This window comes from Triplophysa rosa, linkage group LG5 (genome assembly GCF_024868665.1).
Source record: "Triplophysa rosa linkage group LG5, Trosa_1v2, whole genome shotgun sequence".
Classification (NCBI taxonomy): domain Eukaryota; kingdom Metazoa; phylum Chordata; class Actinopteri; order Cypriniformes; family Nemacheilidae; genus Triplophysa; species Triplophysa rosa.
Genome location: NC_079894.1, coordinates 1,219,743 through 1,238,959, shown reverse-complemented (window position 1 = coordinate 1,238,959; position 19,217 = coordinate 1,219,743). Strand labels below are relative to the sequence as shown.

Below are 19,217 nucleotides of genomic sequence, written 5' to 3'. Positions count from 1 at the left end.
TTGGTACTGTGATACAGCGTGTTCACACTGCCTGTATTTTGTATTGTATGCCTTGCCTTGTCCTCCGTCTTGCCTTGTCCTCCGCCTTGCCTTGCCTTGTCTTGTCCTCCGTCTTGCCTTGTCCTCCGCCTTGCCTTGTCCTCCGCCTTGCCTTGTCCTCCGCCTTGCCTTGTCCTCCGCCTTGCCTTGCCTTGTCTTGTCCTCCGTCTTGCCTTGTCCTCCGCCTTGCCTTGCCTTGTCTTGTCCTCTTGTTATTTAGTTTGGTTCCTGGATTACTGTAAGTCTTGTTATCTAGGTCCTTTGTTTTTCCCCCATGTGGTAAGAACTTATTTTCTGTTTGGTTATTTAGTCCTGTCCTTGTTTTACCCCCCATCGTGCGTCTTTCTTTGTGTTTATTGTTTAAATAAATCTTGGTTTTGATTAACCTCTTAACTGCTGCCTGCACTTGGGTTCTTCTGCCCCCACACCATGACAGGAGCCAATATACTACTTTGTGTGTACTGAACAAAATTCACCCACAGCGTGTTGCTAACAAAGATTATTTTGTTGACTGGACTTATTCATTTTTAATGAATGATGTTTCATGATTGTCATCATGATTGATGTTTCTGGTGTTGATGTCTAAGTGCATGATCCTGTGCTCTTCTGAAAGTGGATTCAACACAAACTGCTTCAGCAGTCACTGAACCAATGTTTTGGTCCGTCTTCATTAGACTTACGTTAGAGCATGTTTATAATGTAATATCAATAATATAAGAAAACATAATATTTTGGGTTGGGGACTTAAATCCATAGTTGAGGGAACTCACAAATTTGCTTGTTGTCCAGTTATTTCAAGTTGCTTCAACTGATTATTTTTTGTATAATTACAAAGAAAATTTAGTTGATCAAAAGTTGAGTAAACAAGAAATAGCTAAGCTAATTGATGCTAAGATTTGTGTATATATTTTTTGTGTGTGGGCTTAATTTTGTTAGTGTATGAATTTCATTGTAATGAACATCGCCATTTTATTTTTTAGAGAAGGATCCTGCGCGACCAATCACCTTCCTCGCATGTTGTTGTGGAAACATCAGGTCTCGCTACTCGCTTGTCATTGGTCAGCTGTCAAAAAAGATGCTTGACATAGGGCGTTTTCTTCAGAAAAGTTGGAACTTTTTTCAACTTAAAAAGGCGCTCGGAGCTGCAGAAAAAGACGCCGGCGGTGGCGTATGAAAAAGCGCTCGTGAAATTTTTGGAAAACAAGGTTTAGGCTAATACCTTCTATACATCGGTTTCACAAAAGTTGAATGATACATCATTTTTGAAAAATCTCTTGCAAAAACAAAATGTTACCAACATTATGTTATCATCATCGTTATCCCAGCTTTGAACTTTGATGATGGAAGCATTTGGCACAGTTTCACAGCATCAGGTCCTAAATGCTGAACGTAACAAAATAACAAGAATGATTTTTAATCATAAAGTTTCTTGGCAATGTGAAGTTCACACCACGTGAAATATGTAGCTCCGGGTACAAATCGCTGCATCTTTCGAGTGGAATGTCCACTAGAGGCACGTTTTTTCTCCGTTCTAATGAGTTTTATTAAAAGCAGACAAATGCACAAAGTAAAAATGTTGGAGCACCTTGCAGATTTTGGGATAAGGCTAATAAAGAAAATGCTGTTTGATTTGGGAACTTGGGGACTCCATTGGGAACACATATTATTTATTACATATAATGTTTAAGGAAATTCGGCAGCAAAATTGCCAAACAGAAAAGAATTGAAGAAACCAACGTTATTCTTGAAATAACAAGATTGGTAAATAAAAGTCCAGATAGTTTATTGGATGATGAAAAACGATTATTGTCAGATATGCAAATCAAGTTAGACATAATATATGTGACCCTGGACAACAAAACCAGTCTTAAGTAGCACGGGAACATTTTTAGTAATCGGCAAAAATACATGGTATGGGTAAAAATGAACGATTTTTCTTTTTGCCAAAAATCATTAGGATATTACGTAAAGATCATGTTCCATGAAGATATTTTATACATTTCCTACTGTATATGTATAAAAACTTTATTTTTGTGAGTGGATAGCCTGCTATAGTGCCTCAGATTAACAACTTCAAAGGCGATTTTCTCAATATTTAGATTTTTTTGCACCCTCAGATTCCAGCTTTGTAAATAGTTGTTGTTCCGCCAGATAGTGTCCTATCCTAACAAACCATATATCAATAGAAAGCTTATTTCCTCAGCTTTCAGGTGATGTAAAAATCTCAATTTCGAACAATTGACCCTTAAGATGGTTTTGTCGTCCAGGGTCATATAGCAAAAAAGCAGAAGGTTCTTTTGTCAAGGAGGCTTTTGCTTTTAAAAAGGTGAACAAAATTCCCAATATTTTTTTAATTTAGAGAGACACCATCATAAAAATAATATTGAAAAACGTAATGTGAATGGGGTTGTAACAAATGACATGCATAAATTGATTTCCAATTACTGCAGTGAATTTTATAAGAAAATTCATACATCTTTTATATATATACATATACGGCTTTTGATTCAGTGGAGCATCAGTTTATGTTGGACTCACTTAAGAAATTTGGTTTTGGAAATTTTTCAATAGCGCAATTAAAACTCTTTACAGTAATAGTAATAGTTCAATTAAATGGTTAAGTGGTACTTCTAGTAGATTTAATTTGTCTAGAGGGATTAGGCAGGGTTGCCCTATCGCCCCATACTTATTTTTAATAATAAGTCAAATTCTTGCAAATTATATTAAAACCAGTAATATTAAAGGTATTGTTGACAGAGAACTAGTTATAACACAGTTAGCTGACGATACCACCCTCTTTCTAAAAAATGCTGACTAAATCCCCACCGCAATCGATGTAACAGAAGAGTTTTCTAAAGCATCTGGTGTTTATTTGAATGTAAAGAAATGTGAACTAATGGCGATCAAAGATTGTTCAGCAACCTCTTATTGTAACATTCCAGTCAATTTGGAAGTTAAATATTTAGGAATTACAATAAATAAAAATCAACAGAATAGAAGTTCATTAAATTTTAATCCTATTATCCAAAGAACTAAGAAAAGATTTAATCAGTGGCTTCATTCTATGGCTATACATTCTACATATCTATTCTTTTAGTGGATCAATTGTTTAACTCAGATGGCCTTTTGTTAACCTATGAGGAATTTTGATCAAAATATAAAATTCCCATACCACCAAAAGAATTTGCAATTGTTTTTGGTGCAATATCTAGTGGAATTTATATGCTATTTGAGCAACAAAACAGATTAGAATATGAGCAACTCCAACCATTCTCGCTCAACCATTCCTTTATAGGTAAAACCATTTTTTTCTCTCATGCTAAGAATAAATCTATAAGAGCTCTCTTTCAGGAAAATATTGTTTCGAAACCAAATGCAATTGCATACTGGAATCGTTTTGTAAATGTGGACTGGAAAGAAGTTTGGCTTCTAATCGCTATCTTTTAACAAATAAAATTAAAGAAGTGACCTATAGACTTTTGAGAATTTTAGCTTTTGCAAACAAAAGCCAGAAACAATTGTTCATTTATTTTGGCAATGCCCTTTTGTTTTGTATTTTTGGCGTAATGTATTTCGTTTTATTGATGAAAATATTGATGAAGATTTTGTTTTGTGGAAAGATGTCCTAGGTACTAGTGTGACTTGTAAAGATAAACAAACACACATTTACTTTATTCATTTTATTATTCTAATGGCCAAATTTCACATTCATAAATGTAAATATTTAGGAAAGAAACCATATTTTTTAGTATTTTTAGTAAGTAAAACATTATTGTGAATCCATAATGCCCTCAAAAAAAATTGTAGGAGCTTGTGCACTTTTTGAAGTATTCCAATAATATTGTTTGTATCTTCCCCTAGCATGACATGCAATCAGATTTTTCTTGTTTCTATTGCTATGTGGATGTTATCTTAAATAAGACAAATAAAAAATTCATAACGTAGGCGAACGCAATGACGCAACCAGTCACGAGACACCAGAAGCCAATGACATTTCAAAATCGAAGCTGGCAACTCCACCGTTCCGGCGGCAATTTTTGAAATCTGTGCGCAGCCGGTCCGGATCGGAGTTTTAAGGCGCTTTTGATGTAATTCTTCAGCCTCGGAACGCTTGGAATAATTGCACTTTTTCAATAAACAGCATCTGTACAAAATACTAATGCATTTTGAGCATTTATTCATTTATTGGAGCTATGCTTAAGTTCTTGATTTACCTCAGTCAAACACAATCAATCCTCACAGTAATGACATCAGACGTTTATCCGCCACGGGATAACCATCAATAATATTCAATATCGTCTGCTTTGTAACCTTGAATGTACCTGCATCAACACGGAGAAAAACTCATGCGCCAGTGGACATTCCCCCCGAAAGATGCAGCGATTTGTACCTGGAGCTACGTATTTCGGGATATGCAGAAATGTAGGCAGAGGTACATATTTGCAATGAGCCTGTGTTGTCATTCTGTCAGCTCATGTCATTGGCATCTGTGACAAACGCGGTTGGAATGTTAACTGTATTCCTCTCCCGTAATCACACAGATAAAGACATTTCATCCTAAACCTTACGACATATTCTTTGACTGATGTTGAAAGTGACGCGTGCATGACATCTGATGCCTCAGTGAAGAGCGACTCATCTCCAACAGTCATTACACAAGAATGTTGTTGCCATTCTGCTTTGCCACCTGTGTCCTTCTGTCTTAATAGGATTGTTGTTTTATACAAATCGATAAGATAAGAAAAACAAAATGTTTTTTATTTTGTTTGAGGTAGAATGATGTCTGTTTTTAAGGGACATATCGATGTTGTACACCGTCTGAGAATAAAACAGGTGCTCCCAAGACAAAAACACAAAGGAATGGTGTGGTACAGAAGCCATTAGTGCGAATAATAAAATGACCATTTACTCTGCAACATTATCCAATGTACATAGCCAAGTATTTAATACATGTACTATGTACCAGTGGTATTATTTGCATAATTGAAAAAGTCCGGTTACACGGCTCTTTATGTTTCAATCGATCCATTACGTCAAAGCTGTATTTGCTCACGCATCCAGACTCCTGCATCATTCACCGAGGCGGTGGGCGTGGCCACGCACGCTCCGGTTGTGGAAGGATTGAGTCCTGTCAGAGACATAAGTAGGCAGGTTTGCTTTCAAACTTTACATATTGACCAAGAGCGCGAAGGTCGACGTATCTACAAAAAACAAGAAGGTAAAAACATAACTGCCTATGATTTGCATTGAGGTTTATGTCATTTTATCTCTCTATCTCTGTAGTTTGATACATATTTTCAATTGAAGTTTAATTTAATTGATGATTTTAGTTTATTACAGTACATTCACTGCTCAATTAATACGTTTTATTTTGTTTTTTATCTACCTATAGTTCTAATAAATCACATAGTTACAGAGTTACGTTATTTTTTTGTAACCAGGGGCCGGATTCACGAAACTGTTCTTATGATGAAATATAAGGTTGCTCTCAAGATCAATTAATGGTCCTCCCTAAAAAGTTCACAAATCTTTTTTTAAGAACATCTTCATTTTTTTCATAAGAATAAAATGACGTTTTGCTTTGTAAATCAATCTCGAGAAAAAAATGTAAGAACTGCCTTGAGAAGTTTTTTTTTCGGGAATACAAAACATTCCTGACTTTTTTCTTAAATTAAAGTTTAAGAAAAAATATGGCAGTTCAGCTGAATTTCCTTCTTAAGAATGTTTTGTGATAACTTATTTGCGTTACAATTAAAAAATGGGCACAAACTCTAGATAAACCTTTTGTTTTTTTTCTTGTCAAAGTTTTGTTCTCAACGTAAATGTATACACTACTTTATCGTTCTTTGGTGTAATTAAATATATATCATTTTCTCCACAGACATGGACAGCAGACTGGTGTTTTTGGTGGCGTTTGTGATCGCCTCTGCTGTGCCGTACACCAAGGCTAATGGGAACATAACAGCTTTAAATGTAAGAATCTCTTTCATTACTATTTTTATGGCAGGTGTTCAACCCAAGACCTGCCGCGATTGTTTAGCATCTACGTAGATGGTATTGTAATGAAAAGGGTGTTGGTTTTAACAATAGACCTTAGATGTTTCTGGTGTTTCTTTCTGCTAGTACACCTTGACCCGCAGTGACTGTGGAAAAACCAAATTGTGTGTGGAAAAACCGACTGCATGTGACCCTTCGGGCACCTCCGGGTGCTTCTTCACCTCTACGAGAATCAGCAGCATAGATACGAGTCTGGCCTTTGAGCTCAGCGGTAACTCCACCGGTTACATCGCCATGGCAGCCGGAGTTAGCTCCAATGTGTCTCAGGTAAACTAAACTAAAAAAAGCTAAACGTTGGACACAAACTTCTTCTTTTAGGGCTTTTAGTTGCTTTTGCCAACAGTGCTGAAAAGTCTCATGTCAGTGCTATCGCCAAGATCACGGGATGGTTTAAACTGGAAAATTCTGTCAGACTTACAGCATCCAAGTATTCAATAAAGATCTCAGTGAGTCACTGTCAACTCTGGCCATTATTTTATTGTTTTCTTTGTTTAAAGACATAGGCAGGCAAACAGCAAATATTGTTAAAAAGTTCTAATGACGGAGAGTCTTATAAATAAACAGACTAAATCAAGTCTAACTGGAAATCCACCCACTGTGAACACATTACAGGGAAATGTTTGTTCATCTGCACCTCTCCCAACAGTTTTCAAGAATCATTTCTTTTCTTCATAACTTTTCAGCCAAGCTTTCACTTAATGCAAAATATGCTAAATAAACCACCGGGAGACTGCATTTATTAGATATTATTTACTAGAATAATCTTGCTTGTTTTATAAACACCGTGCACTGTGCTGTGTTTGACCGTTTTTGTGTTTTTCTTATTTTCTCCTGTAAAGCGGCTTTGGAACAATGCACATTGTGAAAAGCGCTGTATAAATAAAATAAAATTGAATTGAATTGATTTGAATTGAAACATGTCCTTATCTTTTAATGCGCAGGGGTCTAATACGGTGTTTGTCTGTGGCAATAACAATGGCACGTTCTTCTTCCAAACCGCAAGACTCACAAACAATACACTGGAGACAACAACTTCAGTAAGACATTTCTGATCATATCATTTGAGCTCTGGTCCTTAATCATTTCTTAAGTAACTTTTAAAATAGACATATAGATTTCATTTTTATTGTTGTTACTGTAGTTTTTGCAGCAGGTTTTCCAGTAACTTACTGTAGTTTTTATTACTATCCTTTAGTACTGTTTTCAATTTGAGTTCAACTTGACTTCTGAGATTCAAAATGAGCAAGAAGAGACTGGCATTAGCACAGCAACACTGCAAAAAATGACATTCTTCCTAAGCATTTTTGTCTTGTTTTTTAGTAAAATTATTTGAACCTTCTTAAATTACGACACATTTACATAACAAGAAAAGTGACCTAAGATATTTAGTCTTGTTTTATGAAAGAAAACATAAGGAACTAAGTTTATGTTTAAAACAAAGTTGTAAATTAAATCTACAGTAAGTTACTGGCAAACCTGCTAGTTTTACAGTAAAGCATACTGTAAAAAACTTTATGTTCAAAAGATGAATTTGAATACAAGTCATTTGAATTTAATTTAGAGATGCACCGATATATCGGCCAATAATCGGTATCGGTCGATAAAAGCAATTTTTCAAACTATCGGCCAATAGTTTAGAAGCAGCCGATATATCCTGTAAATCAAAAGAGGACGGGGATATGCAATGAATTTATATTAATGTATAATGAATTAATGTATATACAAAATATACAAAATGTTAAATATGAATAGATATTATATGAATGAATGAATAACATTCAGAAATAGTCATCTAATCTTCACATATCACAATATCATTCCGAATAATCGGCTATCGATGGAGAAATTTAATATCGCTTCATCTCTAAATTTTAAATTGTATTAAACTGACTTTAATAAAATCTAGATGCATTTTGTAAAACCTTTTTTTTCTTTATAAATTTCAATGACTTGAACTATGATTTGAAAGAAAGTTGATGGTTTTACAATGTATTTCGGGATAATATAAAGTTGTGTATATTGTTTCTCTCCATTTTCACAGCCCAGTGTAAGCAACATCCAGTACCGTCTGAATGAGTCCAGTTTGATTCAGTGTGCTTTCAACATCCCCATCATTTCAAACTTCTCTGAAGCTCTAACCAACTTGGGCATCAACTTCACAACGTTCAACATGAGCAACCTCGCTAATGCAAAGTTCGGATCATTCCTTGAGGTCTTTCAGGGTTCAAGCAATGGTGGGTGTTTGATTTTGACATGTACTGAAAGTAAACAATATACCAAAAGAATTGAAGACGATTGAAGCTGATGTATGATCATTTCCTCTTTTTTCTTTAAAGGTACTGCTCTCGGACAGCCGAAGAGCGCTTTTGGCTCCTCGTTTTCTGTAAATCTGGCTAATGTTAATTCTACCACCACCACCACCATCACCACCACCACCACGGCTGCACCAACCACAAAACCTACTAAAAATGGCAGCACCTCGCTCTTCAGTCATGGTCAGTAAACATCTCTGCAGTTCTCCTGTGCTGTGTTATATTACACTCATTTACAAATGCAACAAAACTCAAAATAACTTTTTTCCTCTCTCAGCTGCTCTTTGCCTGCTCGCTGCAGTCGCTCTGCGTTTTCTCTGAAGGACTTGAGGAAAAGATTTAGTAGTTGTGCAATAAGCATCTGTGATGTAGAATGTGTATCTGATGTTTACACCTCTGGTAGGAAGGGTAGGCTATTCTTTTCTGAAGTACTGTATGTCAAACAGACATTTCACAAACAAATTGTAAGTCCGCTGTGTTTTGGCATTGGTCTGTATGTAAAGCCAACTCTTTTCACTGAGGTGTTTTAATAGTCCAGCATCTTTATTATTTATTGCTGGTGGAAATGATCATGAAAACTATTTTTTTTATTTGAAGTTACATTGAAGCTACACTGATGACAATAACACATGAGTCATTTAACAAATTGAATTTAACACATGGTAATTTAACAAGTGTAATGAATATGACAATAGTGCTCTTTTGTGATGTTAAATACTGAAGATGAACACTAGACAAAATTAAACTCCTTGTTTTGGGAAACTGTTGGCATTGTCTCTCTTTCATCACATGCTTTTTTTCATCTCATTTATAGAAGTGACCGGGGTCAATTGTCACACTTAGATTTTTCATATTTAAGTCAGACACAGATCTTAAAGCTATGAAAATGTCTGTGAGGAAAATGTGACAAAATGGAACCTACCATTAAAAAGTCTATTAGGTATTTCAGCTCAATTTAAACAATTAGACAATATATATAAAACATGTATTTACAGTGTAAACATTGAGATAATGTTAAAAAATTGACCTGAAAAAACAGTTTAACCTTCGTATTTTAGTTCAGCACATTTTAAATATGATTCAGAAGAGGAGAAAAATGTATCTGACTAATTTCCTTTTTTTTTAAACTCTATCATAATAATATCATTTTGGTGATTTTTTTGGCTGTGAATTTTGATATTGTAACAGCCCCATGCAAAACCAACATACAGGCTTATTGAATTTACCCAACATTATAGGATTAGGAAAACTTCCTTATGTAAGACTTCCAATAAACACGTTATGTGATGTCATATTTTATTTTAGAAAAATAAATATTATTTTTGACGTGAGCAAAAATATTTATGGGACATTTTTGTTACTGTAATGGGGATTGAATTATATATTCGTCTGAATATTTTAGTTATTTGATCATCGTATTACCTGAATAAGAATGTGTGAACAGGAAGGCATATGTGCGGCTGTGTTTAGTTTAAAGAACAGATAAAGCACACATTCTCCCTCTATGAGATGTTTTGATAAACAGATGTCCTTACAGACATCGCCTTGAACCAGACATATACGTAAAAATGCTTTCGGGACAAAGAAATCTAAAGATAAATGGCAGATGTATTGATTATTGTTGTATTGATTTTTGATGTGTTGTTGTTATCCCTGATCTTGGAGACGTCTATTTGATGTCTGAATATACATCTGCAAGACATATTTTTTATATTGTTTGCTCATCTGGAATACGTCTCTGAGATGTTTTCTGTCAGATGTCGTAAACATCTAGATGTCTGTAAGATGTTAATCGTTTACAATGTTAAACTGCCTTTTCTAAGACGTTTATCAGATGTTTTTACGCAGCAGATGTTTTCCAGATCTTTAGCAGACATTTTACAGACGTACCTGTGCTATTTGGGATTATTATGATCAAAACAGATTATTATTATTATGAGGGCAGATAGAATATAAAACAGCGCCCTCTGCTGTTGCAGGATGCGTTCCAGCACATCGCACACTAACTGGCACTAAACATTACATTTACATTCAGTCATTTAGCAGACGCTTTTATCCGAAGCGACTTACAAATGAGGTAAACAATGGAAGCAATTGGAAAAACATATACAACAAAAAGCGCAATAGAACTGGTCTCATAGAGCCCACCACATATACAAATCTAAGGGTTTTTTGATAGAAAGAGTAGAAAAGAGAGATAGAAGTCAGAGCTGATCGGTCAGGTGTTGACGGAAGAGATGTGTTTTCAGACGATTCTTAAAGATGGCCACAGAATGTGCTGATCACATCACAAATGGGGAACCGATCCAGAGAAGGTGCGGTACGCTAAAGCCGCGGGCATACTTGAGTTTGTCCGTCTCGCGCACAGACGCGTCCGCACAGCTTCCTGCGCATACTCATCACGGATTAAGTGCGGACGTCCGAGTTCAACACATGCGCAATACATTAAACACGAATTAACGCATTCATTTAAAGGTGGAAAATGAGATGTACTTTCACATTTACTGTATAAAAGAGAAGACATGACAGGGAGAAATTGTTTCAGATTATTGTAGGTGTAGGCCGATTGCCCATTAACATTTTTTTAAATAATTGCCCTAAATGTTTCATTCCCCAAATCTCTTTTATGCTTACAGTTCATCTGTCTCTTCTCTACCTGCACACACACAGACACACAAGAGCTTCTGCTATGTTGGACCATGTAATAGAGGTCCTCACGGTTATAAATAGAGGGAAGTGAGTGGGAGCGTCCAGTAATTTCTCTTTTTCCCCTTTACCAACTCTAACACGTGTTCGCATCTAATGCACCTGCTCGTACACCACTGCACGCTCTACTGTCTGACTCAAATTGTGGGTTAAAAATATTTAAGAACTAGAATTTCTTTTATCGAAGATGCATTTGTGCACATAGCATACTTTTGATAAAAAAGCAATGTTATATAATCCACTTTACTGTATGTAACTACTCACTGCCCTTGGGACATGACATTCAGGGGTGTTTTTCGTGGAAGTATATGTTTTAGACTGAGTCACACTGAGAAAAAAACAAGTGTGGGTTAGATCACCCAAGCACACACACACACAGGAAAATACATAGAAGTACTGTACAAGATAATGTGTCTGTTAGAGAGTAAATGTGCCATAAATCAACAACAGAATAATACAGAGACACAATCATTTTGACTGTTTGAGTTGCCATATTTATCACACCCGTCTCAATGCAATTACAGACGTCCTATTAACTTTGAGATCAGTGTCTATAGAGCGCTCTCATTATTTTGTGCTATTCTCAGACATCTGTGGAGACTGTTTTAATTATAGTGGAAGGAGAAAGAGACGCTTAAAATAGATCCAAATGTGACACTTTTCTTGATTGAATCTTCTTGTGCTTTTCTATTGAAGTAGCAATAAATGAATCTACTGTATAGGTTTCACTGAATGCATGAGACCTTTGGCAATAAAGAAAAAATACAATTGAAAAAGTACATTTAAGTGAGTATAGTATCTTAAAAGGGTTAAATTGTGGTTCAAAAGGGCAAAGTTTGACAGTAAACCTTGAACATGTTTGAAAGTCAAACAGCGCTATAATGAAATCCTGTCCAACATGTCAATAAAGATATGACTGTTTTGGTGAAAAAAAAACAAATAAATAAGATAATTCGTAACTTCATTGTGTACTGTTATCAAATAAACAACTAGTGCTTTTTCTGCTGTTGATGAACACTTTTTTTCCGGTCACAAAAAACTCAGTTCCAATAAGCTATTTCATCTATTGTGTCATGGGTTCAGTCCGACATTTGTTACGTTTACATCACTTATAACATTTGCTATTAAAATATACTTGATGGACGCATTGCACAAGACCAAAAACCCAACATTCCTATTAATGTCTATGAGGAGGAGAGGAGAGCAGAGAGATGAATACAAAGAGAACCGAAGATAAAAGATGTGTATTAAAGTGAAAATCCTGTCTTCTCTATTCTTATCTCCTAAACTCTAATCAGCCCAGCATGTTGATACCAAAGGGCTTTCATTTGTTTTCAAGCCCCCTAATTTCCCACCCACGCTTGACTTTCCCCTCTCCTCTGTCTCCGCCCTATTAACTCTCTTTCCGTACAGAACGTTGTGGAAGCCGTTTTGGTCCTCCACACTCCAAACTCTTTTTCATCCTTTACTTCTTTTTCTTCTGGAAGCGTCTGAACTGATTCTGTATTGCCAGCGCTGCTTTCTCCGTCTCCGGGGCCTCCAGATCGATGTCGATCTCTTCTTCAGGTGCTTGCGTGGGAGGCTTTCCCGCGTTGTCCGTCGCTTTCTCCTGAGGGGCTTAAAGGCACACGACACCAAAAATACAGACTAAATTATTCCATTGTTTATATAGTAATATTTGACATTTCTATTAAAGGGGTCATATGACACGGCTAAAACAAATATTATCGTTTGTTTTAGATGTGATGTAATGTAATGTGTAAACAAGATTTAAGGTTTAAAAACGCTGTATTTTCCACACACCGTGCATGTTTGTATCTCCTCTTTGCTCCGCCTCTCTGAAGCGCGCGGATGTTTTACAAAGCTCATGGCTCTGAAAAGCGAGGTGTGCTATGATTGGCCAGTTCACCAGTGTGTAGTGATTGGTGGAATACTGCAAGTGCGTGAGGGAAATGTAACGCCTCTTACCATATTTGGAACATCAGATTTGTGGGGGTGTGGCTACACGAGGTGTTTCAGGCAGGTCCAGGTGAGCATTCGCTTTTAGATAGAATGCATCTTTTGTTCCCACACTTTCATTTCTGCAATTTTACGTGTCTAATACATGCTTATAACACACGAAAGACACAGAAAAATACGTATTCACGCCATATGACCCCTTTAATATGTATTTCAGTTTATTGTATGGCCTTTGGGATTCAGTTATAAGTGGGTGAAATGAAATGTACGTCAGATAAGCATTCTTTGAGTTATTAGCCTATAGTTTTGATTTTAGTTTTCTTAATATTTTAAATTCGCTTTAATTTATAGATTTTTTTTGTTTTTATGTTAATTTTAGTTAAGGTTTTTGCAATTTTGGTATGCTTTACTTGTCATTTTTTAATGTATTTGTTTATTTTTATGTTGCTACTGTATATAAGATTCATTCATTTTTATTTTAGTCTTATTTGTGTGTTATTATAATTTTAATGCTTTAAACTTATTTCGGTTTATTTTTGAGGCAACACTTCAATTTTTCATATAGTTTAAGTATTAGGTCAATATTTTATTTGATGTCAATGAACAGAAACATTTTCAAAGTTTAAATTTTAGTAAACTCAAATAACCGTGCCATACAATCAATGGAATTAACCAAGGTTTGTGTGTGTGTGTGTGTGTGTGTCCTCATGGGCACAAAAGCTTATAAATTGTACAGAACGATAATTTTTGAAAATCTAAAAATGCAAAAAGTTTTCTATGATCTTTAGGTTTAGGGGTAGGGTTAGGGGATAAAATAAACAGTTTGTACAGTATAAAAATCATTATGCCTCTGGACTGTCCCCATGGAGATAATAAACCAGTAATGTGTTAATGTGTGCGTGTGTGTGTGCGTGTGTGTTACACAAAGAGAGAGAGAAAGAGTACACAAAAAACTGTCTGTGAGTCCATACCAAGAGGATAAAAGCATATTTCTTTGTTTTGTTCCTATATCTTTATTGTTGAAGCATGAATAGCTCGTCTCAGTGTGTACACCGCACTAAAGATTTTAGTGTATGGAACCTTGACCATTTTAAAATTTGTTAAGAGCCTGAAAGGATTGATGTCTAAAAATAGTGAGGAATAAATCAGAGGCAGAAAAGAGGAAAAAGATCTCCAACTACAGTAGTTATTTCTACCTTAAATGAGCTAATACCATAAAAACAGATTTTAAGCTTAAACTGATACACAGTTGTTATGTCAAATGCAAATCTAAACATGCATTTATGTAACTTCCCAGTTCTACACTCTAACATTGGTTTCAATTTGACCTAACAGTGGGTTAAAACACCCAGCATTTTTAATGTAGTGGACAGAGGATAATTAATGTATACTTGTGTATGAAGTATGGTTTGATGACAACACACTCAAACGCACCTTTTTCATTGGTGGTGGAGCCCTGGGTGCTGTTGGGAGGATCAGAAGAACTGTTCTGAGAGAAACAGACAAAAACATTCAGCTTCATCATCGTCTGCGTACAAAATTTACATGCGAGTGGTTTGCCATCAACTGAAATCCAGGGACTTTTATCAGGCGTAAATGAACTGTCGCTGTTGTTAGTTTTACTAAACCCATCCTTGTTCACAGCACATAAAGAATGCAAGTAACTACATTTACATTTACATTTATTCATTTAGCAGATGCTTTTATCCAAAGCGACTTACAAGTTGAGTCAATAATGGAAGCAATTGGATCAGCATTAGGACAACAAAAAGCATAAGTGCAATAAAACATGTTCAATTCAATTCAATTCAATTCAATTTTATTTATATAGCGCAGCTTTACAGGAGAAAATAAGAAAAACACAGAAAGGTAAAATACAGCACAGTACATGGTGTTTATAGACCAAGCAAGATCATTCTAATAAATAATATCTAATAAATAAATGAATAAATAAATAAATAAATGCAGTCTCCCGGTGAGCAAGCCAACACTGCACTGCTGTGGCGAGGAACCCAAACTCCAATGATGAATAAATGGAGAAAAAAAAACCTCGGGAGAAACCAGGCTCAGCCGGGAGGGCCAGATCTCCTCTGACGTGTCATAGCTGCACTCAGTGACCCCGACCAAAAGCCACCGAGCAAACGTCCACTAAGAACAGGGAGAGCCCACCAGCCGCGACCCAGGAAGCCCCACCCACCGAAACCGTGCAGGTCCAACCCGGTCCCATTCCGCGATCCACAACAGACAACAGAGGAACAACCATGGAAAAGTAGTAATGGCATAATTAACTTTATTCCTCTGTTGTCCGACATCGACCACAAAACAAGACCAAACCAGACCAGACCCACACAGTCCCAACAAATGAAACGCCCCAAACCAAACCAACAAGCCCCCCCACTCCCCACAAATATATATATAGATAGAGTAGAAAAGATATAGAAGTCAGAACTGATCGGTCAGTTCTGACGGAAGAGACGTGTTTTCAGCCGATTCTTAAAGATGGCCACAGAATCTGCTGATCTTGTAGCAGCAGGCAGATCATTCCACAAATGTGGAACCGATCCCGAGAAGGTACGTGAGAGATTTTTTACCTTTTTGGGATGGCACCACAAGACGTCGTTTGTTTGCAGAGCGTAGGGATCTGGCGGGTACATAAGTCTGCATTAGCGAGTGAAGGTAAGGGGGTGCCAAACCAGTGGTGGTCTTGTAGGCCAGGAGCAGAGTCTTGAATTTGATGCGAGCGACTATAGGGAGCCAATGTAACTTAGTGAAGAGAGGAGTGACGTGTGCTCTCTTCGGTTCATTGAAGACCACTCTTGCTGCTGCATTCTGGATCATCTGTAGAGGTTTGGTTGTGCAAGCAGGAAGTCCAGTCAGTAGCGTATTGGAATAGTCCTGTCTGGACAGAACAAGAGCCTGGACTAGGACCTGCGTAGCATGCTCAGATAGGAAAGGTCTAATTTTCCTGATATTGTAGAGGATGAATCTACAGGACCGAGTGGTGCTCTGTCCTGTAGATAAATATTCATTTATATATAGTATTAATTAATTGTTTAGAAGAGTGGTACATGTGCTTAGACTGTGAGAGGTTACAGTGCGTCTGTGATGTTTATTGCATCATTCAATGAGAATTAACTGTGCTTATGCCAATCCTGAGATGCCTCTCATCTGATTTGCTCATTGTGTTTTGACATACATGCAGTAAGTCTGTATATAATTTATGTGTGACAACAAAAAGTATCGTTGAGAAGGATAAATTTTGCGTTTAATTAACTTAAAATTACTGGTACAATCTGAATGGTTTGGATTTACTCCAAAAAGTTTTGTCAACTTTACTTAAATTTCTCTGTAGAAACTACTCAACATATTTGCGTGGAACCACTTGACACTAATTTTTTATGTAAATTCAATTTTTTCACAATGTGGATTGTTCCAAAGCAGAAAAAACACAGAAAATGTAAAACACAACACAGCGCATGGTGTTTACAGAACAAGCAAGATCATTCTAGTAAATGATATTTAATAATATCTAATAAATGCAGTCTCCCAGTGAGCAAGCCAGCCATCAATGCCCTGTGGCGAGGAACAAAAACCAACAAATCATTTTTTTGAGTGTAGGACACAGTGGTAAAGACCCCATAATCCCCATCGACTTAATCTCCCTTTTTCAATTCTGTGTGTAATCTGGAACGGTGGCACTCAGCCCTGAAAGAATCCAATGCCATCACAATATCAAGCGTATGTCCACTTCCATGACAACATTTGTGTAGCTACTACTTGATGTCTTGTGTATTCTGTTCATGTATAATAATACTTAATACGAAATCATTTTCACCTGCTGACATCTGGACTGGCACACATGTATCTATTCAAGATTGTTGTGTGTGTGTGTGTGTGCGTGTGTCCTTGCACAATCCTTATGTTGCTTTTTGAGTGTCCACAGCATGAGCAAATGACTTGAGGCCAAAATGCACTCCGTATATCTGTGACCTTGCTCCTTCAATTATCAGACTAAAATAGAATAAATTAGCCACGAGTTGGTGGCCTAGATTTGTGGTATTCATATTCTTAGACATTGACATACAAAATGTGACATTTATTTGACAAATTTTCTCGCGTTCATTCATTTAATGTGTTTATTAGAGGGCATTTATTTATCCAAGCGAAAGAATCTTACTGTTTCCAAATAAAAACGTATGACAGGTCTGAGTGGCGGCAAGGCATGTCATTTTTGGCAAATTATTGTCAGTCAATCCTGAGAAACTGTAATACTGTATTTGCTATAAGCAACTGATGGACACATGTGCACACCTCAACACATACACATGTATCCTCCATATACAAGAACTGTATGTATGAAGAGTTTGCTTCCAATATGAGATAACTCCATTTTTTTATTGTGCATTCCAATGAATATCAATCAAACTGCAGCCATAATAACTCAACAAATACAGCTAACTAACACAATAAAAACACGATAACAGAAAAAAAAAACATGTTGAAAATTGAGTTATCTCATTTTGGAACCAAAGTCTTCATATATACTTATACTCTCCTGCTGCAAGACTCTTGTTTTTGGACCGAGAGAGCATTTTCACCTCAACTCGAACTCAACCTTTCCTTGTAACTAGTATGGTTCCAGTGCTCTCTCTGAGCTCTCTGAGGGTCTTTTATATTTGCTGTAAAGTAAACGATTGTCTTTTTTTATCACTGAAGATAGAAGTCATCCGCATGGCTCACAGTGTGTTGGCTAGTACAGTCTTCTCTGAGCTGCATTACCTCTACCAGCACTTTATTTTCACACACACACACACACACACACGCACACGCACGCACACGCACACGCACGCACGCACGCACGCACGCACGCACACACACACACAGTACAATCTCCATCTGCTAATGAGCCAAATTGCCCATGAGGACCTCAATGTTGGTCCCCACGGTGACACGAGTCCCCATGTGTTGGTGTGCATTCAGGTTTAGGTCCCCACCGGGATATACAAACATTAACACACACACACACACACACACACACACAGCACAATCTCCATCTGCTAATGAGCCAAACTCATATCAGCAAGGTCAAGCTCCCCTGAGTCTCTTATTAATTGCCAATTAATGGGAGACACACAGAAATGTAAAGCCTCACATTTTCATCTTAAAACAGTGAACTCAAGATTGATCTCTCGACTCTTCACCTAACAAATATCATTAATACAAAAAGCCTTTCGTGAATACTTATCAACAGAATGACAGTTATCTTTCTACCCTTTCTATTCTTTTATTTGTATAAATGAGTAGAATGTTTATTCTGAACATGATGCCATACGTTTATTTCTATAATCTACTGAAACCTTTGAGTTTTTGAAAGAGGCAGAAATGAATAAATCTCACACTCACCTCACTCATAGTTCCAAGCGTCACTAAATGTTCTGCTGGCGTCAATGTAAAACAGTGTAAAAGTGTACTTTCCTTTCTTTTGATAGAGTGCTTTGAAAATAAGTCAGAACAACTGAGTCGAGGGTATTATACAGAGCACTGCATCTCTTCATCGCTCATCCTGATAAAACACGCCCCTGCCCTCTCTCTCTCTCTCTCTCTCTCTCTCTTTATTTAGGTTAGTTTAATATACTTATAATAATGATATAATAATCATCATTATCCTCCTCATCTTTATCAAGTCAGGCTGCATTTGAACAATTGGCAGTCAGTGCCACATTTTTTAATACATATCGTTAAATATCTGGGCTACTAAGAATGCATATGCAAGTTAAAATGTAAAAGTTTTAAAAGAATAAAATAACGATTATTATTAATATTATGTTAATAATTGAATAATAATATTAATAGTATAGTTATTTATATATTTGCTTAAAAAAATGTAAATAGGCCCAATAAACATATTAAATATATATTTGCTTTAATGTAACTATTAAATCAAAATATATAATAAATATATAAATAATGTTTTAATTTTTAATAGTAGTAGTAGTACTAGTAGAAGTATTGTTGTTGTTTATTTTTTATATGATTATTATCATTATTATTATAACACGTATTTTGTATACAGATTATTTATACTTAATGTTGTTATCTATAATTATTATAATGGGCCACATTTATCATCAGTAATAGTAAAAT

The 19,217-nt window shown here is 36.2% G+C and overlaps 2 protein-coding genes across 2 annotated transcripts; one reads left to right on the top strand and one right to left on the bottom strand.

Annotated features, from left to right (window-relative positions):
- The first annotated feature begins 5,036 nt into the window (after window positions 1–5,036).
- On the top strand, window positions 5,037–12,087 carry LOC130554249 (putative ferric-chelate reductase 1). Its single transcript, XM_057333769.1, has 7 exons — window positions 5,037–5,257; window positions 5,921–6,012; window positions 6,163–6,363; window positions 7,038–7,133; window positions 8,138–8,330; window positions 8,433–8,591; window positions 8,686–12,087. Exons 2-7 carry the CDS (start codon window positions 5,923–5,925, stop codon window positions 8,727–8,729), a joined length of 783 nt encoding a protein of 260 aa, XP_057189752.1. The 5' UTR covers window positions 5,037–5,257; window positions 5,921–5,922; the 3' UTR covers window positions 8,730–12,087.
- A 119-nt stretch (window positions 12,088–12,206) lies between these two features.
- On the bottom strand, window positions 12,207–18,636 carry pcp4l1 (Purkinje cell protein 4 like 1). Its single transcript, XM_057333772.1, has 3 exons — window positions 18,477–18,636; window positions 14,508–14,562; window positions 12,207–12,731 (listed from the first exon to the last, which is right to left on the bottom strand). The coding sequence occupies exons 1-3, from the start codon at window positions 18,483–18,485 to the stop codon at window positions 12,580–12,582; spliced, it is 216 nt and encodes a 71-aa protein (XP_057189755.1). The 5' UTR covers window positions 18,486–18,636; the 3' UTR covers window positions 12,207–12,579.
- Between the last annotated feature and the right edge of the window lie 581 nt (window positions 18,637–19,217).

Coding starts and splice junctions, on each gene's coding strand:
- LOC130554249 (XM_057333769.1), top strand. CDS start 5,923: ATGGACAGCAGACTGGTGTTTTTGGTGGCGTTTGTGATCGCCTCTGCT. Junction 6,013..6,162: donor GGAACATAACAGCTTTAAAT/GTAAGAATCTCT, acceptor TCTTTCTGCTAG/TACACCTTGACCCGCAGTGA. Junction 8,592..8,685: donor CACCTCGCTCTTCAGTCATG/GTCAGTAAACAT, acceptor TTCCTCTCTCAG/CTGCTCTTTGCCTGCTCGCT.
- pcp4l1 (XM_057333772.1), bottom strand. Junction 12,732..14,507: donor CTCCACCACCAATGAAAAAG/GTGCGTTTGAGT, acceptor TGTGCCTTTAAG/CCCCTCAGGAGAAAGCGACG.